The sequence below is a fragment of the Embiotoca jacksoni genome, unplaced genomic scaffold (genome assembly GCF_022577435.1).
Source record: "Embiotoca jacksoni isolate LCO1_2020_lvr unplaced genomic scaffold, fEmbJac1.0.p SCAF_21, whole genome shotgun sequence".
NCBI classification, from domain to species: Eukaryota; Metazoa; Chordata; class Actinopteri; family Embiotocidae; genus Embiotoca; species Embiotoca jacksoni.
The window spans coordinates 3031005-3056201 of record NW_027185352.1 but is presented as its reverse complement, the minus strand read 5'-3'; the positions used below and the strand labels follow the sequence as shown (position 1 = coordinate 3056201).

The following is a 25197-nucleotide window of genomic DNA, read 5'->3' as shown; positions in this document are numbered from 1 at the left end:
GTTGAGAGAAGGACATTTAAGGAGTGCAGAAAAAAGTTTAAAGTAGGTAGGAGCGCCTCTACGCTGTTCCTACTTCATGCGTATGTCAACCGTAAGTCATGAAAATATTTAATTTTTTGGTGAAAATTATTCAGGCAATTTTTTGATCCTTTGACCATGGCAATACCAATATGATAAGATGAAAATGAAAAGATTTGTTTTCTCTCTATGAATATATACATATGTGTGTGTGTGTGTGTTTGTGTGTGTGTGTGTATATGCGTGTAAAAATAAAAACCACACACAACAAAATTATTAGTTTTAAGTCAGCTGCGTTTATTTATAATTTGTTGTTTACTTCAGTCAACTGAGGTAACAGATAAGTAGGTCTACGATGATCAAACTCATACAATGACAGTTCAATTGTATTAACTTCCTTAACATCATAACAAAATTCCTAATTTACATGCATTCTCTGTATTCCTTATAAAGCTAATGTAGTAAGAACAGTTTTACAAGCAGTCAATCTGATGCATACTTCAAATCAATATCACAACACTGCCAGGGGGAAATGTTACTGTCCAGGCCATGAGGCTCTGAGATTGAGGAGAATCAACACATCACATGATGCCAAGCAGTAAATCCCCAACTCATTCAGTGCAGACTTTGGCGGAGGATCCCCTGCACTGGCCCAATCTCTTGTCTCCTCCTCTGACTCTTTAAGGAGAGTCCTTAGCAGAATAGCAGAGCCCACATTAAGACACAAGATGATGCATGCCTCCTTAACACTGTAAGGAGACAGAGATAGCACATTGGAAAAAAGATTATTCATTATGCACCCATAACCAAAGTTATCTTGGGCTCTTAATCTTCCATTGTCTTTTTTGTCATACCTTACCGGTGTTTTCTATTTTGTTTTCTGTTATGATAATTGGTCATTCATTTTTCATTAAAGTAGCATGTTAAGAAGAGACAAAAGATAGTTATTGACACTAAAACAACTTTCAAAGTTTCTGTATCACACTTGTGCAATTTGAAATTTGGACAATAATAGGCCTCCAAACTACTTAGAAATCTCAAAATCCTGTTTTGTATATAGATTTTTTTTAAAGGACAGCTTAAAGAATATTTTCTTTTTGTCGATAAAGCCCATGGAAAGCAACCAAAACAACAAAACATATCCTAACAACAAGTATTTTCTGTGTATCAAAAGCTGGATTGAACTTTTTCATCAGTGCTAGCAAGCTCCTTTGTTGTCCAAAAACTATTAATTAACTTGTACTGGGCAACATGTTTCTTCATTATGAAACAAAACTAGCTCCAAACCTAGTCTTTGGCCAGACGGGGTATGAAATGCTCAATGGCTTAATTTGAAACGAGGGAATAAATGGTGACTTGATGTGCCATTTGGCCGACGAAAGGTGTAACTTTGATCATTTGGTCAGTCACTCAGCCAATGACAAGCATTTTCATCTTTATGGCCAGCCTCACTGTTGCGGTTGTATCCTACTGGGCTTACACCTTAGGTTAATTCTTAAACTATTGGAGCGCTTCAACCAATCAGCATGCCATCGGGCATACAGGTAGTGCAGCATTTTTGTTAACAACAGATGGCGTAACCCTGGTCATATTAATGTAAAGGGGAAGATCTGCTGCTGGGACATTGAACTTTTTGGCTGTGTTAGACCTTATTGTGTTCTGAAGGAGTTCTCACACACCATTGCCATCATTCTTTACATTAAACCGATAGCCAGGGCTACAGCAGTGTGTGATGTCATCCATGAGACTGTGGCATGAAGGAGGCATACAGTGCTTCAGCTCTACCACCACATGTCTGATCAGATCACAATCTGGCCTTTCTTCAGGCATTCTACAAACCCTATGTGCTGAGGCAGCATGCGACCACCCGCACATTCCGGAAGAGAAAACCTGAGGTCAGCGAGTCTCTGAGGGGCTGTGTTGTTGTGGGCTAACAGGATTGCCGTAGAGAGGAAGGCAAGAGGATTATGGGTAATCTACTTGTATTGTGATGACTGTCAGTCCCTAGCCATGCTAATGGAGAATATGGCCGTTGTTGAATAAAAATGTTCAGTCAGAGTCCGAGTCCGAGTCATAACTTACAGTTAGCATGTAATTTAAACAATCTGGGATGTAATAGACTGTCTCGAATGTTCCGACTAGAATGTGCTACTGAAGTCAAATGGAAATGGCATTGACTCTGATATCAATAGAATGGCTGAATGCTACACGGACTAAATTACCTTTAGTACGGTCATTGTTGTAAAAGCATGGACTACACTGCTTTCCAAATAACCAGCAAATCACTAACAACAATATTCCTCAACTACAAATAGTACGCTTTCAAGAATGGAGATGGTAGGAGCTCAAGTGTGTGCAATGGGGCCCGAAGAGGAGATTAAAGCAGGTAAAGATGGACTATAAAATGAAGGTTGAGAAAAAATTGCAGCACAGCAACAGCAGAGAGGTGTGGAGGAAAGAATGGTCAGGCACCAGTCGGTGATGGAAACAAGGCCTTTGAATTCAACCAGTTCTTTAACCAGTTTGACATGGTGGTCCACCATACTCCAACTGGTAAAGCCCCATACGTTCCTTCTCCCAACACTTCAGCTGCAGCTTTCCCTTCATCATCTCCCTCAAACTGTTACTCCCCTTATACTATTGCTGTAACCACCCCTCACACCAGTGACCCCCAACCTGAATCCACAGCAGATGAGTTGAGGGTGGAGGTTAAGAGGCTGCGTTATGGAAAAGCAGCTGGCCCAGATGGTGTGTGAATGCCGTGCAGCCCAACTGGCTGAGCTTTTCCAAAAGATCTTCCACCTGAGTCTGCAAATGGGGAGGGTCCCGGTTCAGAGGAAAACATCATGTTTTGTACTGGTACCTAAAGTCATTTAGTCTAAGACAACCGGCTAAAATAAATGACTACAGACCGGTGGCTCTCACATCATGCAGACCCTGGAGCAGCTGTTTCTTCGCCTTCTAAGATGGCATGCATAACATGCACCTGATGGATGCGTATTTTAGAAGGTCTAAACCCCTCTTTCAACCAATCACAATTCAAAGGGAGAACATTGAGGCAGTGTAGACCTACAAATACTTAGGTGTGCATCTGGATAATTAACTGGACTGGTCTGGTCTATGTGGACTCACTGGGGGCAGTGATGGAGACGAGAATACGGAGGAAGTACTGGTTTTAATGAAGAATACCTGCCAACATCCTCATTTCACTGTGATGCAGGACTGAAACGCTTAGATGATCTTTCTTACCTCCAGCCATCAGGCTTTACAACACCTCAGCCAGGGGCTGTGGCTCATAACCTGGACTGTTGCTTGTACTCCTCCTCTCCTGCCTCTTCGCTCTCTCCATTCTGTTGGACTGTGCATCAGATGTGGTAACCTTTTTGTTCCCTGCTGTTTTTGGCCCACAATTGAGTTTTTAATGTTTATTTATTTTATTTTTCTGTATTTTGATTCACATGTTTTTGTGTGAGAGCTGCGGGACGTCCCTGTTAGGATGCATAAAGTATCTATGTATCTAACTTTGTATATATGTATGTATCTATCCATCTATCCACCCATCCCATCGATGCCATCCATCCATAACATTTACAAGGTGATAGGCCTAGCAGGACATTGGCTATAACTTGTTAATGATTTGTCTAATCATTCTAAATCTTGGTAGATATGTTCAGACCGTGTTTGGGAATATGCATACCAAAGCATTTGAGCTTGACCTATATTGGGAACCACAAAAGTTAATTTCTCGTTAGCGGCAAGACGGATTCCCTTGAAATTCAGTTTGCAATATCTAGGATTCTGGATTCAGCCAATGCATATAATTTGGGAAAAATAGAGGAAAGTATGCGTGGCTTATTGCAAGAAAAGCTACATTTCACCATCTAAAGTTTTACAAAAATTAAATAAATGAGGTGAAAAAAAGTCATATGGGACAACTGCCGGAAATGGCTGCTTAGCGCTGTGCTCAGCAAAGCTAAGCACAAAATGCCCCTCTAAAAGTACCCTCAAGCATTTATAATAACCCATTTTCAAGTATAATATTGACAAAAACTGCTCAAGATCATGTCTGGTGAAGAGGTAAGACAATCCTCGTGGGGGAAAATGAAGGACGAAAAAGATTCAGCCGCGATGGGGGAGACTCTGTGTGATACAGCTATCAGGCTGGCTAGCGTCAAGACCATGCTGCAAGGAATCGTGACTGATATCGGAAGACTGAATAAAAGTATGGACTCCCTTCAGACGACGGTCCATCACCTCGGGGCTAGAATCGCTGAGGCTGAAACCCGCATCTAGTCACTGGAAGATGGATACAACACAATGGAGGAAACGGTAACTCAAGTTTCAAAAGTTGTGGCACAACTTCAGAAAAGGGTGACCTATCTGAAGGATGCCGGTCGCCACAAAAAATGTTCGTGTAGTTGGAGTTTTGGAACACTCATAAAAAGGGGACATAAACAGATTTTTGTGTACTTTGTTGAAAGAGGGATTAGGTCTGGACATTGACAAAGGCTTAGAAATCGAACGACCGTACAGGTGTGGGCCAAAGCCGAATCCTGAAGTAAGGTATGGACAGCACATTCTGGTCAAATTCCTACGATTTAATGCGAGACAAGCGGTGCTGCGAACTGAGCGACAGAAGGGAAGTGTTGTGTGGCAGGGAAAGCACATATATTTAAGACAAGGCCTATCCAAAGACACTGTGCACAAGCCCAAACAATATGATTAAGTCAAACACCAACTACGAGCAACGGAGGACATTTTATATGCTATGCTCTATCCAGATACCTGAAAATCTCTGTGAACAGTAAGAGTCATCTCTTTACATCCCCCGAGGGGCCACAGGCTTTCTTCTCCGCACTGCATCGATAGGGACATCTATTCATAAGTCCCACATAGCTATTGATTCTATTTCAGAGGAACTTGGTTTGGCAGATATACGGAGGCTTTTGCATCCAAGTAAAGGGAATATACCTTTTCTCAAATCCCTATGGATCAGATTCCAGAATTTATTACTTTTTGATATCAAAACAAATTGTGTCTATAGTGCAACATACATCTATAGGGAATATTGTGATCAGTGACCATTGACCTGTGGACATGATATTACAAAGACTGAGAATAAAATGGCTTTACTCGCTGGAGATTTAACATATTGCAGTTTCAAAATAATCACTCCTGACTTTATTCGACAACAAATATTAGCATTTCAGGAAAGCAACCTAAATAATTAGTTTCTCATTGTCAGGAAGGATAAATACTTTAAAGATGATTGGGATACCCCAGATTAATTACATAACATACCTGTTACTTTTGGATTTCCCTTCTCCTCTCCCTACCAGGTTTAATAGAGTCGTGGCTAGCCTTTTATGGAAGGACAACAAGCCTTCTTTCAACAACAAAAAATATACAAGCTTTCCTTACACAGACTGGGGGTAATATACCCTATAGGAATCCTGTCTAAGCATTTAGTTGAGACAGTTGGAGGAGAGCCCACTATATTTGTAATTGAAGATCCTTTAGTATGCACTAAAGGATCTTCAATATGGTATAATATTGAAAATCAACAACAACAAAAAATCAATCATGTGTGAAAGCAGGAATAATACCAATGGAAGACCTGTTTGAAGTGAAAAATCAAATCTCCTTTGAACAGCTAGTATCTAAATATATAAGATATTTTATATACGTTTGTGCCAGTACACAGTTGTATTACAACAGCAGAGAGAATGAAAAACTTCACGTCTGGTTCTTGCATCCAGGGGAGATGGCATATTTGTGGGATGGTTGAAGAGGGGACATCTAATATTTATAATAAGTTTAGAAAACACCAAACCCTCAATTATGCAGGGTTATAACTTGCATGGGAAAAATATATAGGAGCACCCATTTACAGGGAAGCCTGGATGAAAATAGTACATTCATGGTCTTTTACAGCTCGTGACATGCAGACACCCCTGATTTCATTTAAAATAATTAATAGAAATTAAAACTGCAAGCAGTGATGTACGGGCCCTCACACCCCATTGCGCTGCCTCCCCGAAGCCGCCTCCCCGAAGCCGTCTCCCCGACGTGCAGCGCGCGAGGGACCGCATATCCCCGCTTCTCGCAAAATAGGTATATAATGTATGGTCTCACCACGCCGGATGTACAGGTATGTCACACGTTTTGTGAGGTTTCAAACATCCCTTGACCTTAAACATCAACTTCCTGTATCACGGCGAGCGAGCCGTTTGGCCACGCCCACTCGCAAAACACATATCAGATGTATCGTCTCACCATGCCGGATGTATGTCACACGTTTCGTGAGGTTTAAGCAGATAAACCTACAATCAGCAGGTTCTTTCACATACAATTAGTCCCCAACATGTTGTTATCACTAAATATAATATTCCAGTCATACTCTCATTTCTATGACGTTCTATGACTTTCTTGTATATATATATTTGAAAACTTTATATGCAACTGTACGTTTATATATTTGCAAAGCTGTATGTTAAAACGTTAAAATAATGAAAAGTTTATGTTGGTGTTACTTATGATGACTGACAGACACAGAAAGACAGAGAGACTCACTGTTTGAAGAAGTTCTCAGGTCGTTTGCAGTAGTGACCAAACAGAGGAAATAGGTTTCTGGTCATGTCAAACTGAAGCTGAGCTGCCCCACCATCACTGAAATGATTAGACAGGATCACCTGACAGAGAGAGAAATGGATATATTAATTGTATCGTTGAAGGGGAGCCACATGAATCAGATGCTTAGTGGCAAACACTGGAAATCTTTGACAACAAGGGTATATTAATAAACTGTAATTAATTCTGTAATATTCATTAACCAACACTTAACTGAAGTCAATTAATTTTAGCATTATGGCACTTATTTAAATACAGCAAATATTGCCCAAACTGCTGCACAACATCAAAGAACATTTAAAAACAAAATACACAATTAAAAAGAAAAAAAAATGTAAAGGAAAAATGAAGCCAGAACAACACACAAAAAAAATACCTGCATTCATACTAGATATAATGCTATTTGACGTTGTCATTGATTTTAACAAGCAATGATGATGACCTAATCAGTCAACCAAGAGCAAGGCTTATCTTTGGGAAATTGACACAGCTGTAGATTAACTGCATGTATTTTGGGATGAACCAAAAACAAGCCATGGCGACCCAAAGCAGAGTTTTCACTCCAACTCCAATGTAGGACTGGTATGAAGGAAGCATTACAGCTAGCAGAAAGGCTAGCAGACAGGAACAGTCCAGGTCAAGAGCCACTGCCCCTGGCTGAGGTGTTGTAAAGCCTTATGGCTGTGGGCAGTCAGGAGTCTGAGCATGGAGAGAAATAGACTGGTACCTCTGATGGTGGACACAGGGAATGACACAGAGAAATACAATGGACCACAGGTGAGTAGAAAGCCTATCCCAGCTGCCTTGGGTGAAGGCGGGGCGGGGTACACCCTGGACAGGTTGCCAGACCATCACATGGCCAACATGGGAAGACAGCCAACCAATCACACTGACATTCACACCAATAAGAAATCACAGTGCGGATAAAAAATAAAGAGAAAAACGGTCACTTCAAGCATTTTTACTGAGGCCTGACTCCACTTTCCATGCAAATGTGCCAATTCATATCACTGGTGAGTCAAGTCAACTTTTAAGCATGTAGCCAACGTGACGAAAAGGTCCACTGTTTTGCTATGTTAAACTCAATTGACTTATTCTAAAAATATTACCGTGGGCTGCAATACAAATTAGTGACATGTAAAATTCCATCTAAATATGCTAAAACAGTTGGAGACAAAAACAAAACTTGCTCTGATATTGGATAAAGCAGACATGTTTTGGTGGTGTATTGAAGAGACTGTTCATTATTTTGATTGACTTTTTGCAATACTTGTGTCAATAGGTTTAGCTTAACTGCTGGCTGTAGTTCCGTAGTGAATTCCACTAGCTAGTAGTTTTACAGTTTCCAGGAATTTAAGAAAATTGTAACTGATTACATTTGGAATTGTTATTCGTGTTTTTACCAAAGTACTAGCTCTCTTAACCATTTCAAGTGTTTACGAATAAAAATTTGATTGCCAGATTGAACTGCCTGTGTTGTACAACAGTTTTTGAATTGAAGCACGGAAATTAATTCATTAGCTTTATTGTGAGATCAGTAATGCGTATAGGATTAGCATTAACCTTATTCATTGGTCAGTTTTTCTCTTTTAGTGGCATTCTCTTAAGACGACCCTACAATTCAGAGGAGAACTCGCAGCGATCAGACTTCAGAGATTCAAAAGACAATTTTGGAGAGTCCACAGAATCCCTTTTCCAGTGCATGATAGAAAGCCCAGCCCACAAGATACTGAACCTTTTTCTTACAACAGGTGGCCTTGAACTAAAAAAACCTCTCGGGTATCCCACATCTACAATCCTGTTTCCAAAACACAGTGTTATCTTGTAAGAGGTGATGCAAGTGTTAACATGTTTGCCTGCTTGTGGTTCCCAGAGTTTCCAAAAGTAAAATGGGAGGCAGACCCTTCTGTTTCCAGGCTCCTCTCCTGTGGAACCAGCTCCCAGTTTGCGTTTGAGGGGCAGAAACCCTCTCCAGCTTTATGGTTAGACTTAACACTTTCCTTTTTGATAAAGCTTATAGTTAGTGCTGGCTCAGGTGGCCCTGAACCATCCCTTATTTATGCTGTTAAAGGCCGAGGCCACTGGGGGACCTCATGATGCACTGAGCTTCTTTCCTCTCAAACTCTATAACTGATATCTCACCATTACATCTCATTAACTTCATGCTTTTTGTCTCCAATAGTTTTTGCTTATTGTCTTTTGTCTCCATTCAGTTCTTTCGCTCGCGTAGTTTCTGTTCTTTCTTTTGCAGATGTCCCGCCATGGAGCTGCATGTCTCTGCTCTGTGATTGTCGTCTCCACCAACAGTTCTTCTCTTGGATCTCTATGATGTCCTTTTCTCAATCTCTGCTCTCCTCTCACCCCAACCGGTCGAGGCAGATGGCCACCCACCTCTGAGCCTGGTTCTGTCGGAGGTTTCTTCCTGTTAAACAGAGTTTTTCTTCCCTCTGTTGGAGGGTTTTCTCCCTTAAAGAGGAGTTTTTCCCTCCTAGCTTACGTGGGAATTGTTGAATTGTTGGGTTCCTCTATATAATGCTGTAAAGTTCTGTTGTAAGGACTTTAATGTGTTAAGTGCCATGAAATAACCCGTGTTGTGATTTGGCGCTATATAAATAAAACTGAATTGCACTGAATACGTCAAGTGCATAGGATTGAACTATACACTTGGATACAGTTCTGGAGACAGAGAACTTGCATACCACTCCTACACTGGAGGGAGAACTGTGATTTCTGACAAAGACTTTGAAAAATAGCCTTCATAGTTTTTTGTTGTTGTTTATTTTGTTTGTATTTCCTAACTGAATGTTTTGGATGCATCTATATTGCACTTTGAACTTACCGTGGGCCCCCCTGGCTTATTACTGATTTAACTTTCAATACATGCAGTTAAATCTGTAGCAGTGTCATGTGTTTCTGTTTCATTACAATCCTCTCAATTTATGGAATTATGGAAGGTCTACTGTGAGATAAAGACACAAGGAAACCTCTGTAAGAAGACCATTGAGTGTGTTCACTGATCACAACCTTTAACAAAAACAAGTCATAAGTTGGAAGATAGACAAGTGGTTAATCATGACCCTTAAATCAATAATAAGAAAAAAGGTTTTCTTCCAATGAAATAGCTCAGTTATGAACTTCATGACAGGCATGTTACATTATATATTTATCAACATCCACTAATATTAGTTATTACCTTAATTAACATTTAAACTATTATTAAATGTAAAGAAGAAACAATGATGAAAAGTTACTTAATACTTATTATTGTATCAAATAATAGGTAATGAATTCTTATAACTATTTACTCATGTCAATAGCATATTAGTAAACTACCAGATAATAAAAACAAAGTGGGAGAAGTCACTGGCAATCCAGCAACAATCTAACAAATTGGCTTCTATTAAATGTAATGCATCAAGTATATCTTTTTTTTACACAAAAAGCTGAAGAAAATATAATAGCATTGGGCCATTTTGAGTTGATGTAATAACATCACCATAAACCTACATTATGTTCTAAGACAGTTAGTTTTCAGTCACAATAGCAGTGTGACACAAGGCTACAGTAAAGGGAGGCTTTTGAGGTTATTTACATTGTAATTCCCAGAGGATGTAGTTGTGGTGTGCTCCAACAGCCAGAACGTAGCATCTCTGAGGCCATATGACAAAGTCAGTTAAACTGCCAACGATAAGCTGCAATTGCAGGGAGAGGCACATGGCCTCGAGATTTAGGACATTTCAATGTCTACTCTTGGGGGATACTCGTATACTATGGGCCACTGTGTAATCTTTGAATAATATAAGCCATCCCCAGGGAGCCTACCGTTCACGTTTACATTGAAATTTGTGGTTAGTACACCATTGTTTCCAAAAAAGTAGGGATGCTATGTAAAATTGCGTGTATAAAAACAGAATGGTATGATTTGCAAATCATATTTCATTAAAAATGGACCCAAGACAACAAATCAAATGTTGCAACTGAGGAATTTTAGTGTTTCATGAAAAACATATGCTCATTTTGAATTTGATGCCAGCAACAAGTTTCAAAAAAGTTGTGACAGGGGCATGTGTTGTAAAACATCTTCCTTTAACAACAAACATTTGGGAACTGAGGAAACCAGTTTCTGGAGTTTTGGCCTTCCCTGAAAAATACATTGTCTGGGTGGCAGCATATGAAAAAAAATCTGAATATATCGTTCAGCATTAATGGTGCCTTCCAAGATGTACAAGCTACCCATGCAATGTATTCTCATGCATTCAGTGTTTTCCCGGGATGGAGTTGTTTCAGCCAAGGTGAGGAACACTGGTGTGGCGTGTGAAGAAAATATTTGTTTGAGTGCGTGCACGTGAGAAATAAATCTTACGCAAGTTCAAAAATGGAATAAAAAAGTCTGTATAATGACTTGACCATAAATTTACCCAAATCAGGATGACCGTTTACATCCATCTGTCCTCAATCATTCTTCCAGTTCTTCATTCTTAACTGTCCTTTTTTCCAGAATTAATTTTCATCACCTTACACATCAATGATCACCTTTTGGTTTTACTACAATACTTTGTTTGGCATCATGTGCTTAAACTTAATTTTGAGTATTTTTTTGGTGGGGGATCTTCAATTCAGTTTAGTGTCCCCTTAATAGCTGCTCCTGTTGGTTATTTTGCAATGAGCATTTATATTGGAAAAATAAACAGGATCATGGACATGTTTATGTAACAGACATTTTAGTGACAAAAACAACACTGAAAAAGACTTAAGTTATTGAATATTTTTCCAAATAAAGAAACCCTTAAAAATTATGCAAAACCTTATTTTTACAAACCGAGTCGTATATCTTTGCCAAAAAGGGATCATCGATGTGTGAAGTGAACATTACACCGATCAAATATTTGTAAATGTATTTCTCTTTACTTCGGTGTTTCACTTTGTTGACGGCCTCTAAATGTATCTCTGACTGCCAACTGTACAAACACATATATGTTATCTGTTTAGCTCCGAGGACGGTCCGTTTTGATTAAAATTAGGTTGTAGTCTGTGATTGTAGCTTGTTGTCTACCTTCTTGCGGGAGGAATGATATGTTTGTGTTTTAACAACCTTCAATTTACCTGTTATTGATTCAGGAAGTTTTAACCTGCTTATATATTTTTCATCTTTACCGAAGTTATGTCTCCTCGTCCTACTGTCAAATGAGTGTGTTTGCTGTGCGACACACACCTGAGGCTGCAGGAATGTTTTCTGTTTGGTGAATAATAATGTTAAAAACACGATTACCTTCGCTGCATTATTGTGGACGTCTACCCGCTGCTGGCTGTGGTCGTTGTGCTCTCATTATGAGCTCAATGCAAACTTTGTGCTTTACTCACTGGTGTGTGAATTGACCTGCATACGATGTGTCCATTGTGCAAAATAAGGTAACTTTTGTTTTTGAAGGAGATGAGACAGCGGTGTCTTCTCTCCTTAAAAGAAAAAAAACAAGTCACAGCAGAGAGGGTGCCCAACTGCGAAATGCATATAGGGGAAAAACTGGTATACCAATATTGGCACAGATGCTGGATTTTGAACTTTGCACTGAAAACAAGCTGAATGGTCCCTCTCCTTTTTAGCCCAGAGGACGCGGAGTCCAAATTTGGCTTTTTCAGACAACAGGAAAGTTTTCCTCTTCCTAAATAAGCTCGGGCCCAGAGAGGGTGGCGGCATTTGCGAATCATGCTTATACATCATTTCTTCTTTGCATGGCAGAGTTTTTTTAAATTGCATTTGTGGATGCAGCAAGAAACTGTTTTTACAGTCAATGTTTTTTTGAAGCTTTTCTAAACCCATGCAAGGATTTCTACAACAGAATTGTGTCTGTTTTTAATGCAGTGCCACCTGGGGGCCTGAAGATTTTTTATTACACAACTTTTTCAATCTTTTGTTGCCCATGTCCCAACTTTTTTTTAAATGTGTTGCTGCTGTCAATTCAAAATGAGCATATATGTTTCATAAAACAATACAATTTCTCAGTATCAACATTTGTCTTTGGCATATTTTCAATGAAATGGGTTTACATGATATGCAAATAATTACATTCTGTTTTTAATAACATTTTACGCAGCCTCCCAACTTTTTTGGAAACAGGGTTGAATGTTCTGCCATTGAAACACAAACAGTGAGGTGAGGTGTGGTTTTAGTGAGTATTAAGCTCTTACATCTTGGTAGAGAAGATTGTCAAGTCTCTCCGCCAGGCCCTGCCAAGCCAGTTGAAAAAGAGACAGACTCAGGACCTGCTGAAGGTTCAACAATCTGTCTCTCACACATAGCATCATGGGGCATGCAGATGTAGACAGGGACATGGTAGACTGGTCATGCTGGGACGGCAGGGACAACCACCTAAAGGAAAGACAGAGCACAAACAAGACTAAATAACAATAGGGTCTTTGCCACCGCTTGGTGCTCTGGCCCTAATAAAGAATACATTCGTGTAAACCTTATATTTTTTGGCAATCCTGTTCAGTGAAAATAGTAGAACAGAGACAGAGACAAAAGCTGGGCAATAAAATAGGCAATGATCTTTTAGATTTCAGATCTTCTTACCCTTTTATCGCAAGTCATCTGTACCTCTTAGTGCTAAATCACAGTGATCTTTCACCATCTTAAAAAGTGTTGTATCTTCTCCTACAAGTTTCGGTTAGGGTTTTAGGCAGTATGCATCTGAGACCAGGCCTAGATCTTACGTAAACTAGATCTTGGAAATTGAGTCAACTGGTCACTAAGCTAACCTCAGTTTTAAATAAAAAAAAAAACAACCACATCAGCAATCCAGTGCTTCAAATCGGCAAATAATAGCTTTAAACAACATTAAATACCAATAGGCATTCAAGTTTGAAGGCGAGAGGCGACAAATACATCTGGTGAACTACAAACCATTTCTTCAACCACCATAACCTAATGGACATAATACAGAACAATAGATGGGTCAAACATTGGCAAAAATACATCCCTTACTTTTCCAAAAGGGATAAGGGATGTCAACAAATCAGTCTTGGCCAATTTAAAATATCTTTTAAGAAGAAGCAATAATCTAACTTTTTCACAATTTCTTTGCTTTACTCTATGACATGCCAAAGGCAAGCAGGTATACTTTAATAAATTAGATTGACTGGTGACCATCTGTACCTCATCTGAAGAAAATAAAGCTAGCCTTCCTTATTTTTCTTTCTCTCTCCCTATCTCTTTGGACAGCTGCCATCACCCACTGGTATTTATTGAGTTGAGCTTTCTTTTGTTTTCTCACTACTTTTATGATTTACTGAACTAAAATGTTACTTTAAATTACCATGCTTTAGGAAGCCCTGAGATACTGTGTTCACAAGAATGGCATGGACACATGACGGGACCTACAAACAACTCAGAAACATAAAGCATATGTTGCCCCTGTAAACTCCATGTGCCCCTGGCCACAGAGGCATAGCGATTTTCTTCCTCAAGAGCCTATTTCTACCCTGTGTGAACGTCACATATTTGTAATTATATTCATTTCTTATATTTAATTTATTATCAAATATTTCAAACAGTGTTGTGCTTCATCCTCCATAGCTGGTTAAAAAGCTTTGAGATACTTTTAGTGCTCCTTGGAATAAACTGTAGATCATGCACTACAATCGGTAAAAAAAAATATCTACACAAGATTGTAGGGTGGCCCATGGTGTAGTGGTTAGCATTATCCCCTCACCGTGAAAAGGTTGTAGGTTTGAATCTGGGCCAGGGCCCATCTGTGTGGAGTTTGCATGTTCTCCCTGTGCCTGCGTGGGTTCTCTCCAGGTACTCCTGCTTCCTCCCACCATTCAAAAACATGCACCTCAGGTTAATTGGTGATCCTACAAATTGCCCTTAGGTGTGAATGGTGTTTTTCTACAAGTGTTGGCCCTGTGATGGACTGGCGACCTGTCCAGTATGAACCCTGCCTTCACCCAAAGTGAGCTGGGATAGGCTCCAGCCCTCCGGTGACCCACTTCAGGATAAAGCGGGTATAGATAATGGATGAATGGATGGACAAATACTTCAAACAGTGTCCTGCCTCATCCTGTCAAAAGTACATTATCTGTTACGGATACTTGTTTCAGCCGAGCACTCATCTCATCCTTAGTTGGGAAATGTTGACACTGAGAAAATTTATTGTTTCATGAAATATATATGCTCGTTTTAAATTTTATGCCAGCAATACATTTCAAAAATGTTGGGACAGGGTCTTGATTACCACTGTGTTGCACTTCTTCTAACCAGTTCTTTTTGCAACATTCTGTAAAAGTTTGGGAACTGTGGAGACCACTTGCTGGAGTTTTGAAAGAGAAATGTTGTCCTATTTTCGCCTGAGATAGGATTTCATCTGCTCAACAATTCAGGGTCTCCTTTGTATTTTTCATTTCAAGACGCGCCAAATGTTTTTAATGGATGATACGTCTGAACTACAGGCAGGCCAGTTCAGCACTTAGAGCTATGCAGTTGAAATACGTGCAGAATGTGGTTTAGGATTGTTTGGTTGAAATAAACAATCTTCTTCCCTGAAAAAGATGTTGTCTGGGTGGCAGCATATGCTGCTCCAGAAGTTGTATATATATATATATATATATATATATATATATATATATATATATATATATATATCATTCAGCATTAATGTGTTGCCTTTCCAAATGTGCAAGCTACCCATGCCATGTGCACAAATGCACCCCTATACCGTCATGGAGGCTGGCTTTTCAGCTGTGCATCGATAACAAGCTGGATGGTCCCTCTCCTCTTTAGCCCAGAGGACATTCATGATTTCTTAAGAACAAATTTAAGAAAAATTTTAAAACGATATTGGTGAATGATGCCTGCTATTCTTAGATTGTTGCACCAGTTTCCCATGCAGTTCTTCACAGAGTGGCGAACCTCTCTCCATCTTTACTGCTGAGAGACTCTGTCTCTCTGGGATACTCTTTTTAAACCCAATCATGTAACTGATCTCTTGCCAAATAACCGAATTAGTTGTGGGATGTTTTATCAGTTGTTTTTTTTTGTGTTACAGAACTTTTCCAGTCTTTTGTTACTGCTGTCCCAACTTTTTTGAGACGTATTGCTGCCATCAAATTCAAAATGAGCACATATTCTTCATAAAACAATAAAATGTTGTCTTTGGTCTATTATTGATGTTTTACACAGCGTCCCAACTGTTTTGGCAATGGGGTTGTATAATAGAGTTATGTCCTCTAAACTGACATTAAGAAGCTTTACAATATCAGTTAATATAGAATGTATCCACAGGTTGATGTCTCACCTGTCTTGGCAGTATGGTTTGGCTTTTTCTGTGATTTCTCTCATGGTCCATTCTAGCAATCTTCCCAACATGTCTCCTTTCAATCGATCCAGCAATGCCAACAGACCATCAAAGAGACAACCCTCCAGTGAAGCCAGGCGACCCATCTCCATCATGTCCATGCCTCCCAGTGCCATTTCCTCACTGAGTGAAACTGCTGCCTGCTGCAACTGCAGGAAAAACTGAAGACAGAAAAAGCCCATGTTAATCACACAATGGTCAATGACAAGGGAGGCTGTGGCTCAGACGGTAGGGTGGGACGCACACTAATTGGAAAGTTGGTGGTTCGATCCTCCTGTCCACATGCCTAAGTGTCCTTGAGCAAGACACTGAACCTTAAGTTGCTCCCGATGGTGTACCATCAGTGTGTGAATGTGCTCCTGATGGCAGCACCTTGCATGGTGATCTGTCTCATTAGTGTGTGAATGGGTGAATGGGAAAACCATGTTAAAGCGCTTTGAGACCGAAAGGTGATTAACATAAAAAATATTTGTAGGAAAACATCTCTATATCCTTCAAAATAAGCTTTAAGATCCTGGTAAGAATGAGATTGCTGAAGTCAATGAGATGCCACTAACTTCTCAAAGTCCGTGCCAATTGACTGGATGTGATGAAAACCCTCATAGGGCCTGATTTACTAACATCTGAAATAAAGGGTACTAAATTGCATGTTAATTCCAAAACTTTGTACGTTTCTTTTTGCACCTGTTTTGCAAGTGATTTACTAAGAGTGATTGCATCACTGATATCAGGTGCAAATTGCTCTATTTAAATAAGGGGTTTGCATTCCAGCCTTGAAAAACCAGAACGTCCACAAAAGGAAATTTTATCCCATTGAAATGAAAAAATATAAATTGTCTATAACAAGAACAAAATGCTATATAGATTATTATCAGCAAGAGAGTCAATGTGGGAAAAATATCAACAGATGAAATTAAGAGAAGATGGCAAGATACTAAGTGCAAAAAAAAGCTTAATAACAAAATGTCAGCAGGGACAGTGGGTGAGATGACTTTAGCACACTGAGCAGCAGGTCTAGCTCTTTCTGTCATGAGCAGGTGACTTGGTTTCATTCAGTGCCTCGTAAGTGCTACAGCCTACCTGTGAATTCTGCGGGACAGAGCATTCAGGACCTGGGACAACTCACCTGAAAAACGGGACTGGGATATCCCAGCAGTGATACATACAGTATGCTGGAATGACCCAGAGGCAAGAAAATGCAGAGTCCTAAGAAGTTTTGCTTTTGGTGGTATTGTGTGGCTCCTCCTTGTCGTTGGCTGTAAATCAGCTTTCAGTTAATTTAAAAACTCAAGAATGTCATCGCTGGACAGTCTGAATAATTTTTGCCTCTGACATTAAAAATGTTTCTCTGCGTATTCTTTGGTTTCCCCTGCATCTCCTTCTCACCACAATAAGAGCACCTGTCCCTCCTAATGTTCATCTGATTAATACATGCCCTTCAGTTGCACTAAAATACACATGCAATCACTTCTCCTATTTCTACTTTCAGGTTTAGTAAATATCATTGCAGGTGCTAAATTGATTTATCTACATTTCCCTTCGCAGTATTTTGCACGTTCAAATAGAAACGCCCAATATTACATATGCAGTTGGGCAAACACACAGAATAGACATCGTCTGTTAAATTGCACCCCAATATTAAAGACTCAATCTTCACAGCACATGGTTAGTAGATTAGGTGGACATTATTTTCCTGGTGGTGTGAGGTTTGAATGTGCTTTTACACACGCAAATGTTTAGTAAAACAGGCCCATAGTGGCTTACTCTGAACCACATCAAGGCCTACTCCATCTGCTTTTCCAGCCACTGCAAGAGCCATCTGCAGAATGGGACTAAATGTGCTACTCAGCTGTTGCTGATCAATTCTGTTACTGAGCAGGATATACAAGGATCATTCAACTACTTAATACTTAATTCTGATTTAACATAGATTTAATAAGCAATTGTCGGATAGCATAAAGTAGTAAAATGATATTTAGTAACTACTCATTATATTGTGTTAGTTTACTTAGGGTTGCAAAAAACAAATAACTAATCAGTTACCTACACAATATTGAATTAGTGTTAATTCGTTTTTGCTGCTTAGTCGCATATTGAGTTTTTCAGGAACAACTTGTGAACAAAGTAATTGTTTTATGTTCCATTAATACAGAGTAGTGCAGTGTACATTGAAAAGCGGCTGTTTGGCAGTATGAATGTCTGGCTTGTGGTATTGCTGTGTAGCTTTCTTGAGAGCAGCTCACTGCGGACGTAGGTCAAGAAGCGCTCGAACTACATTGCCAGACATTTTCATTTTATGTAATTGTATAATTTAATGGAGGAGATAGAGAGGGTTCACCATCGGCATGTGATGTCTCTCTGGCCTAAAGAGGACCATGGCCAGGTTGAAGAAATCGGTGAACCTGTGTACTTTTCGCTAGTAATGATGTTAACAGAGCTCCCCAACAACAGGTCATGTAGCAGGGTTCAACGTAACATTTTTTTTGTTGAGAGATCTCAGTGTTTCCCACAAGCTGACAATAAACTTGTGGTGGTGGGTGGAGCGACCTGTGACTGATGTGTATACAGGAGCTCGTAGTTTAGAGGGGCAGAGTGTAACCGAGATTATTTTCTTTACCTATAATTTTCAGATGTCCCCTAAATGTCTCATACAGCATGAGTAGACACTAGAATTGAGGTAGACAATGCAATTTACTGATGTTCCCTAAATGCCTCACAGGCTACCGATAGATGCCAGTTAGGGAGCTGCGCACAGAGACGCGTCATGACGCGCCAAAAACCCATTTTGGGTGTTACCTCACCCGCTACTTAGTTAAATTAGCATGCACACTGTGGATAAATAGTGGTGCCGTAAACCATCACGACAACCTAAATGGCGAAGTATTTGCTCTTCAACAGAACTGCCAAAAAAACGTTCTTAACTTACAGTCACCAACACAAGTTAGTATAGACATCTTAGCTCCCATAGACAACTCAGCTTCTGACTGCTGTCAGTCAAACCCACCAGAGTCCTGACCAGCTCCCTTTCTGTATCTGTTAAACTGGCTCCCCACAGGGGGGGATTTTCAGATTAATTTATGACACTAAAATGCCCAAAACTCTGAACCGTGTCGTGATTCACATTAGTCAAATAATGCTGTATTCAGGAGAGGTCGAAAACAGGATGATAATATGTTCAAAAGCATATGTCTGCATACCGAGTTGATGTATGCTCCACTGTTAGGGTTGCCAGTGGGCGGGGGTGTGAAGGTGGGGCACTTCGTCTCCCCCACATGTATTTCAACGAATCATGTCTATTTAACGACATCATTTTAAACGTGCTCTCACTGTAGACTCTGATTGATAAATTGATAAATTGGTTTGGGTTTCATGGATAGGTGACCCAATTGAGAACCTTCCTGTCTTGGCCACATTCTGCTGGTGCGGTGGCAAAAAGTTAATTGATAAGAGTAAAATCATTTTAAAAACTCACGCACCACATTATCGCCCCAGTCTCCCAAGATGGTAGAAATGTAGTTGACCGCATTAAGGATGGCACAATAACGGACACCCAGCGGGCAGCGAGACTCCTCCTTCATCACCTGGAAAAAAAAAACCCAATGTGAACCACCTTTATCTCATTCATTCATCTCCGGCCCTTTTCCTTTAAAACCAGAGCATTATTTTGACCCAGAATTTGACAATAATTACACAAACCACTGGACAAAACTAGAGAAGCAGACTTAAGTTACATAGTTTGGACTCAAGTTATAAATTTGATGACTTTAAACAACTTGATAAACACTAAAAAGACTTACAACTCGAATTTAACTTTAACAGAAAAACAACTGTTGGGAATCACTGACAATACAATGAGCTAGAATTGCAAGCAATTATAACGTGGTCCAAGAACCCCCATGCACCTGGCATTTTTTTGTTGTTCTATTAAATTTACCTGGGTGAGTCGTATGCGGAAGTCATCCACCAGTTCTCTCTGCAGTCCCAAAAACTTCAGTTGCGCAGAGGGAGAGGGCAAGGCTCTGTAGCGCTCTGAGTGGAGCAGGAAGACAAAAAACACAAAAAGTTTTATGTTTGTGTATGCCTTAAAGGTACCATGTCATATTTTCAACCACTAGCAAAGTTATGGAGTAATGTCAATATGAGAAGGTCCCTGTTTTGTTTGTGTATCATGAATGCATACAAGGTTTCACATTTACATCTATTAGTGTCCACAAAAAATGTGATCTCAGTGACTTTGACCATGGCATGGTAGTTGATTCCAGATGGGTGGTAAGTAAATATTTGGCAATTCTGCAGATAAAAATGCGTTGTTCAGATTTTAGAGTAGAATGGCCTGACTGGCTTGAGTTGGCAGAAAAACTATGGTGACTCAGATGGCCATGCTTTACAACTGTGCTGAGCAGAAGAGGTTGCAGATAGCACAAGGCAGCCAAACTTTAGGTAGATGATGTGCGCATAGGCTCAACAAAACTGGTCCTATCTAATCTCTGTTTCTCGGTTTCTACTGAGGCTGCAGATGGTTGGCTCAGAATATGGTGTCAACAGCATGACTCCACTGGCCCTACCAACATTGTGTTAACAATCCAGGGTGGTGGTTTCCGCACCTCCTTCATTATAATTAAATCACTGTTTGAATTCTGCAGCCTTCGTGAGTATTATGTGAGCCATTGGCCACTTCTGCATGATAATGGATCATGTCCCAAATAAACGTTATCTCAAACTGGTTTAATGAACATAATCAGTTCAGTGGATGACATACAGTGGGTACGGAAAGTATTCAGACCCCTTTAAATTTTTCACTCTTTGTTTCATTGCAGCCATTTGCTAAAATCAAAAAAGTTCATTTTATTTATCATTAATGTACACTCAGCACCCCATCTTGACAGAAAAAAACAGAAATGTAGAAATTTGTGCAAATTTATTAAAAAAGAAAAACTGAAATATCACATGGTCATAAGTATTCAGACCCTTTGCTGTGACACTCATATTTAACTCACATGCTGTCCATTTCTTCTGATCCTCCTTGAGATGGTTCTACTCCTTCATTGGAGTCCAGCTGTGTTTAATTAAACTGATTGGACCTGATTAGGAAAGGCACACACCTGTCTATATAAGACCTTACAGCTCACAGTGCATGTCAGAGCAAATGAGAATCATGAGGTCGAAGGAACTGTCCAAGGAGCTCAGAGACAGAATTGTGGCAAGGCACAGATCTGGCCAAGGTTACAAAATAATTTCTGCAGCACTCAAGGTTCCTAAGAGCACAGTGGCCTCCATAATCCTTAAATGGAAGAAGTTTGGGACGACCAGAACTCTTCCTAGACCTGGCCGTCCAGCCGAACTGAGCAATCGTGGGAGAAGAGCCTTGGTGAGAGAGGTAAAGAAGAACCCAAAGATCACTGTGGCTGAGCTCCAGAGATGCAGTAGGGAGATGGGAGAAAGTTCCACAAAGTCAACTATCACTGCAGCCCCCACCAGTCGGGGCTTTATGGCAGAGTGGCCCGACGGAAGCCTCTCCTCAGTGCAAGACATATGAAAGCCCGCATAGAGTTTGCCAAAAAACACATGAAGGACTCCCAGACTATGAGAAATAAGATTCTCTGGTCTGATGAGACCAAGATTGAACTTTTTAGTGTTAATTCTAAGCGGTATGTGTGGAGAAAACCAGGCACTGCTCATCACCTGCCCAATACAATCCCAACAGTGAAACATGGTGGTGGCAGCATCATGCTATGGGGGTGTTTTTCAGCTGCAGGGACAGGACGACTGGTTGCAATTGAAGGAAAGATGAATGCGGCCAAGTACAGAGATATCCTGGAAGAAAACCTCTTCCAGAGTGCTCTGGACCTCAGACTGGGCCGAAGGTTCACCTTCCAACAAGACAATGACCCTAAGCACACAGCTAAAATAACAAAGGAGTGGCTTCAGAACAGCTCTGTGACCATTCTTGACTGGCCCAGCCAGAGCCCTGACCTAAACCCAATTGAGCATCTCTGGAGAGACCTGAAAATGGCTGTCCACCAACGTTCACCATCCAACCTGACGGAACTGGAGAGGATCTGCAAGGAAGAATGGCAGAGGATCCCCAAATCCAGGTGTGAAAAGCTTGTTGCATCATTCCCAAGAAGACTGTACTAGCTCAAAAGGGTGCTTCTACTCAATACTGAACAAAGGGTCTGAATACTTATGACCATGTGATATTTCAGTTTTTCTTTTTTAATAAATTTGCACAAATTTCTACATTTCTGTTTTTTTCTGTCAAGATGGGGTGCTGAGTGTACATTAATGAGAAATAAAATGAACTTTTTTGATTTTAGCAAATGGCTGCAATGAAACAAAGAGTGAAAAATTTAAAGGGGTCTGAATACTTTCCGTACCCACTGTACCTGCTCTCTACATCTAAATGTAATAGAACACCTTTGGGAAGTCGTAGAGTGGGAGATTTGTAGCACGAGTCTGCAAAAATTATATGATGCGATGATGTCAACAAATCGTAAAATCTTTAAGTGCTGTTTCCAATATCTTGTGCAATCCATGTCATGAAAATCGGCTGTTTTGAAATCAAAGGGAGGCCCTAACCAGTATTAGTATGGTGTTCCTAATGAAGGGCCTGATTAGTGTGAATGATGCAGGTTTCAAAACTTGCAAAAAAAAACGTTTTTGGAACATTTAACTGTATCCAGATATTCTTTTTATCCTTTAATCATTGTTTAGTGAAATATCATTCTCGTCAAGTTAAGAGTTATTTACAGTTTATCACACCAAGGTGTCTCAAACACTCTCCGTACTTGATAAAATTAGTAAAATGAGAGGTAAAAAGTTGCTGTCCCACGTCCTGTGGCTATTAAGACTAGTGGTGCAATTAACTGTCAAGACCACCAAAATGGTGCAGTCTTGCTATTAAACACAAATAACAAAGCGTTTTGTCCCTGATTTGCTGTTATCAACACAAGTTTGTTTGCCTCCCACAGACAGCCTCGGCGCCGGCTGTTGAAAGTCAAACACGCATCGAGTCCCAACCGACTGCCTCTCTGTGGGTTTGCTTGACCACACCATTCTTCCCAGGGGTGATTTTAGATGGACTTTGTGACACTAAAGTAACCCAAAAACTCGGCACTGCGTGGTGATTCAATTTAGGTCTGGCCGTCCAGGCCTGCTAAAATTCAAATGCACTGGTACAACCAATGAAAATGTTTGGTTGTACTCGAGCAACCAAAGTGGTCAAGTTTAGGAGTCATATTTTAATGGTTCATGTTGTGCTATCGTGGAAGGCTACTTTGACTTTACAATAGACACACTATATTATTTTTTTCAGCCCAAAATATGACAAACTCTGGACATTTAATATTTCTCCTCTTTGTCCATGGGCACTTTCTCTGACTTTCTTGATTTTGGAATATGGGCTATGACGTCACATCTACCTCATATATCCACAACATAAGTGTGATGATCAATTGTGCTGACAACTTTGGACTAAACAGAGCTTTGAAAAATTTGCAGAGATGACTTTTACTAATCAAGTTACACAAGTTTCTTGAGGAATTGTTTCAGCCCTACACTACACACAGGTAATCATACTCATTCAGTTGGTCCAGTTTTAACTGTTTCTCCCAATCCTTTTCCTGATGCTGGACTAGCCTAATATTAAAATATTACATCCATGCAAGTTCATACTGAAAGAATTAGTCTTACCAGTGATGACCTGTAACAGAGTCATGAAAGTCTCAGCGCAATCTGGAGCCTTCAGTTCATCCATATCACTGATATCTTTATACTGAGAGCTCCAAGCTCCCTCAGCTGACAGCATGGCATCCATCTTCTCCACTGCCACTGTATGAATACATAGATATATTGGGACATTGCAATTTCACTATTCTCAAACAATCCTCAAAAAACCATGCAACCACAAGTCCAAAAGTTGTGACTTGTAGTACGTTTGCATGGAATAGCATATTGTGTGAAATCCTATCTCTGTACTAGTGCCGATCTTTGGAATTGGATCAATTTTTAGTTTTGTGGATATCAGCTTGTGAGGTCCCAAACTCTAAAAGGGTGAGCAATCATTTGTATTTAACGGTGTCAATTATAGTGGGTCAATTAATGTGTTAGAATGATAGTGAATGTGTGGTTAAAATGAATGTAGTAATTGTAAACTAAAGCAAGTGCTTCTATGAGGATATACAAGGAAATAAAAAATGGCCAAAGGCCACATGTTATGCATGTTGTTTAGCATCTGTCAGTTCTTTTTGATGGTATATGGTTTTCTTGGTGGGAAAAAAAGAGGCAATCTCGATGTAGCCTACAGGTTGCTTTCAGTGTATGTGTGTACACAGAAGGTTAGCCGTTTAAAAGTTCTTCAGGTCAAAAATGAATTGAAAATTCTGATGCTAACTTACAAAGTTCTTCATGATCAGGCTCCATCTTATCTCAAAGAGGTTCTTGAATGATATCATCCAAACAGAGGGCTTTGCTCTCAGAATGCTGGCCTGCTTATGGTTCCCAGACTTTTCCAAAATAGAGCCTTTAGCATTCAGGTTCTTCTCCTGTGGAACGAGCTCCCTGCTTTGGTTCGGGAGGCACACAACCTCTCTAGTTTTGAGATTAGAATTAAGACTTTATTTTTTGATAAAGCTTATATCTTAGTTAAACCTTAGCTATGTTGTTGTATGTCCAGGCTGCTGTGGGTCTTTCCATGATGCAGAGCTCGCTCGCTCCTTCCTTCCTCTCTCTCTCTCTCTCTCTCTCTGTCTCTCTCCCCTTTCTTTCTTTCTTTCTTTTGCTCTCTCTCTCTCACTCTCTCTATCACTCTCACTATCTCTCACTCTCTATGCATTTATATGGCACCATTACATCTTGTTAACTTAATGCTCTCTCTCCCCACCATAGTGTGGCATGTTCCCTTGCTTGCCAGGTCTGTGCTTTCTTTTGCAGATATCCCCGGCTCTGGCGCTACATTTCTCTGGTCTGTGATTACTGGCCCCACCAACATCTCATTGTCCTGGATCACTATGCTGTTCTTTTCTCTTTCTGCACTCCCGTCACCCCAACCAGTTGCCTCCCACCTCTGGGCCTGGTTCTGTCTAAGGTTTCCTCCTGTTAAAAGTGAGTCTTTCCTTCCCCCTGTTGGAGGGAATTCTTCCTGTTAAGGGGGGTGGGGTTCCTCCCAACCGCTCCTTGGGTTATGTGTATAATGCTA

At 40.2% G+C, this 25197-nt stretch overlaps 1 protein-coding gene across 1 annotated transcript in view; it reads right to left on the bottom strand.

Annotated features, from left to right (window-relative positions):
- Positions 1-291: 291 nt before the first annotated feature.
- rint1 (RAD50 interactor 1) overlaps positions 292-25197 on the bottom strand; it is a 42757-nt gene continuing 17851 nt past the window's right edge. The window contains exons 9-15 of the mRNA XM_069156417.1: positions 23694-23831; positions 19936-20030; positions 19478-19582; positions 15942-16162; positions 12835-13015; positions 6592-6710; positions 292-767 (exon numbers count right to left, since the gene is read on the bottom strand). Coding sequence (XP_069012518.1) covers positions 554-767; positions 6592-6710; positions 12835-13015; positions 15942-16162; positions 19478-19582; positions 19936-20030; positions 23694-23831 — 1073 coding nt within the window. The 3' untranslated portion in view covers positions 292-553. The remainder of the gene's footprint in view (positions 768-6591; positions 6711-12834; positions 13016-15941; positions 16163-19477; positions 19583-19935; positions 20031-23693; positions 23832-25197) is intronic.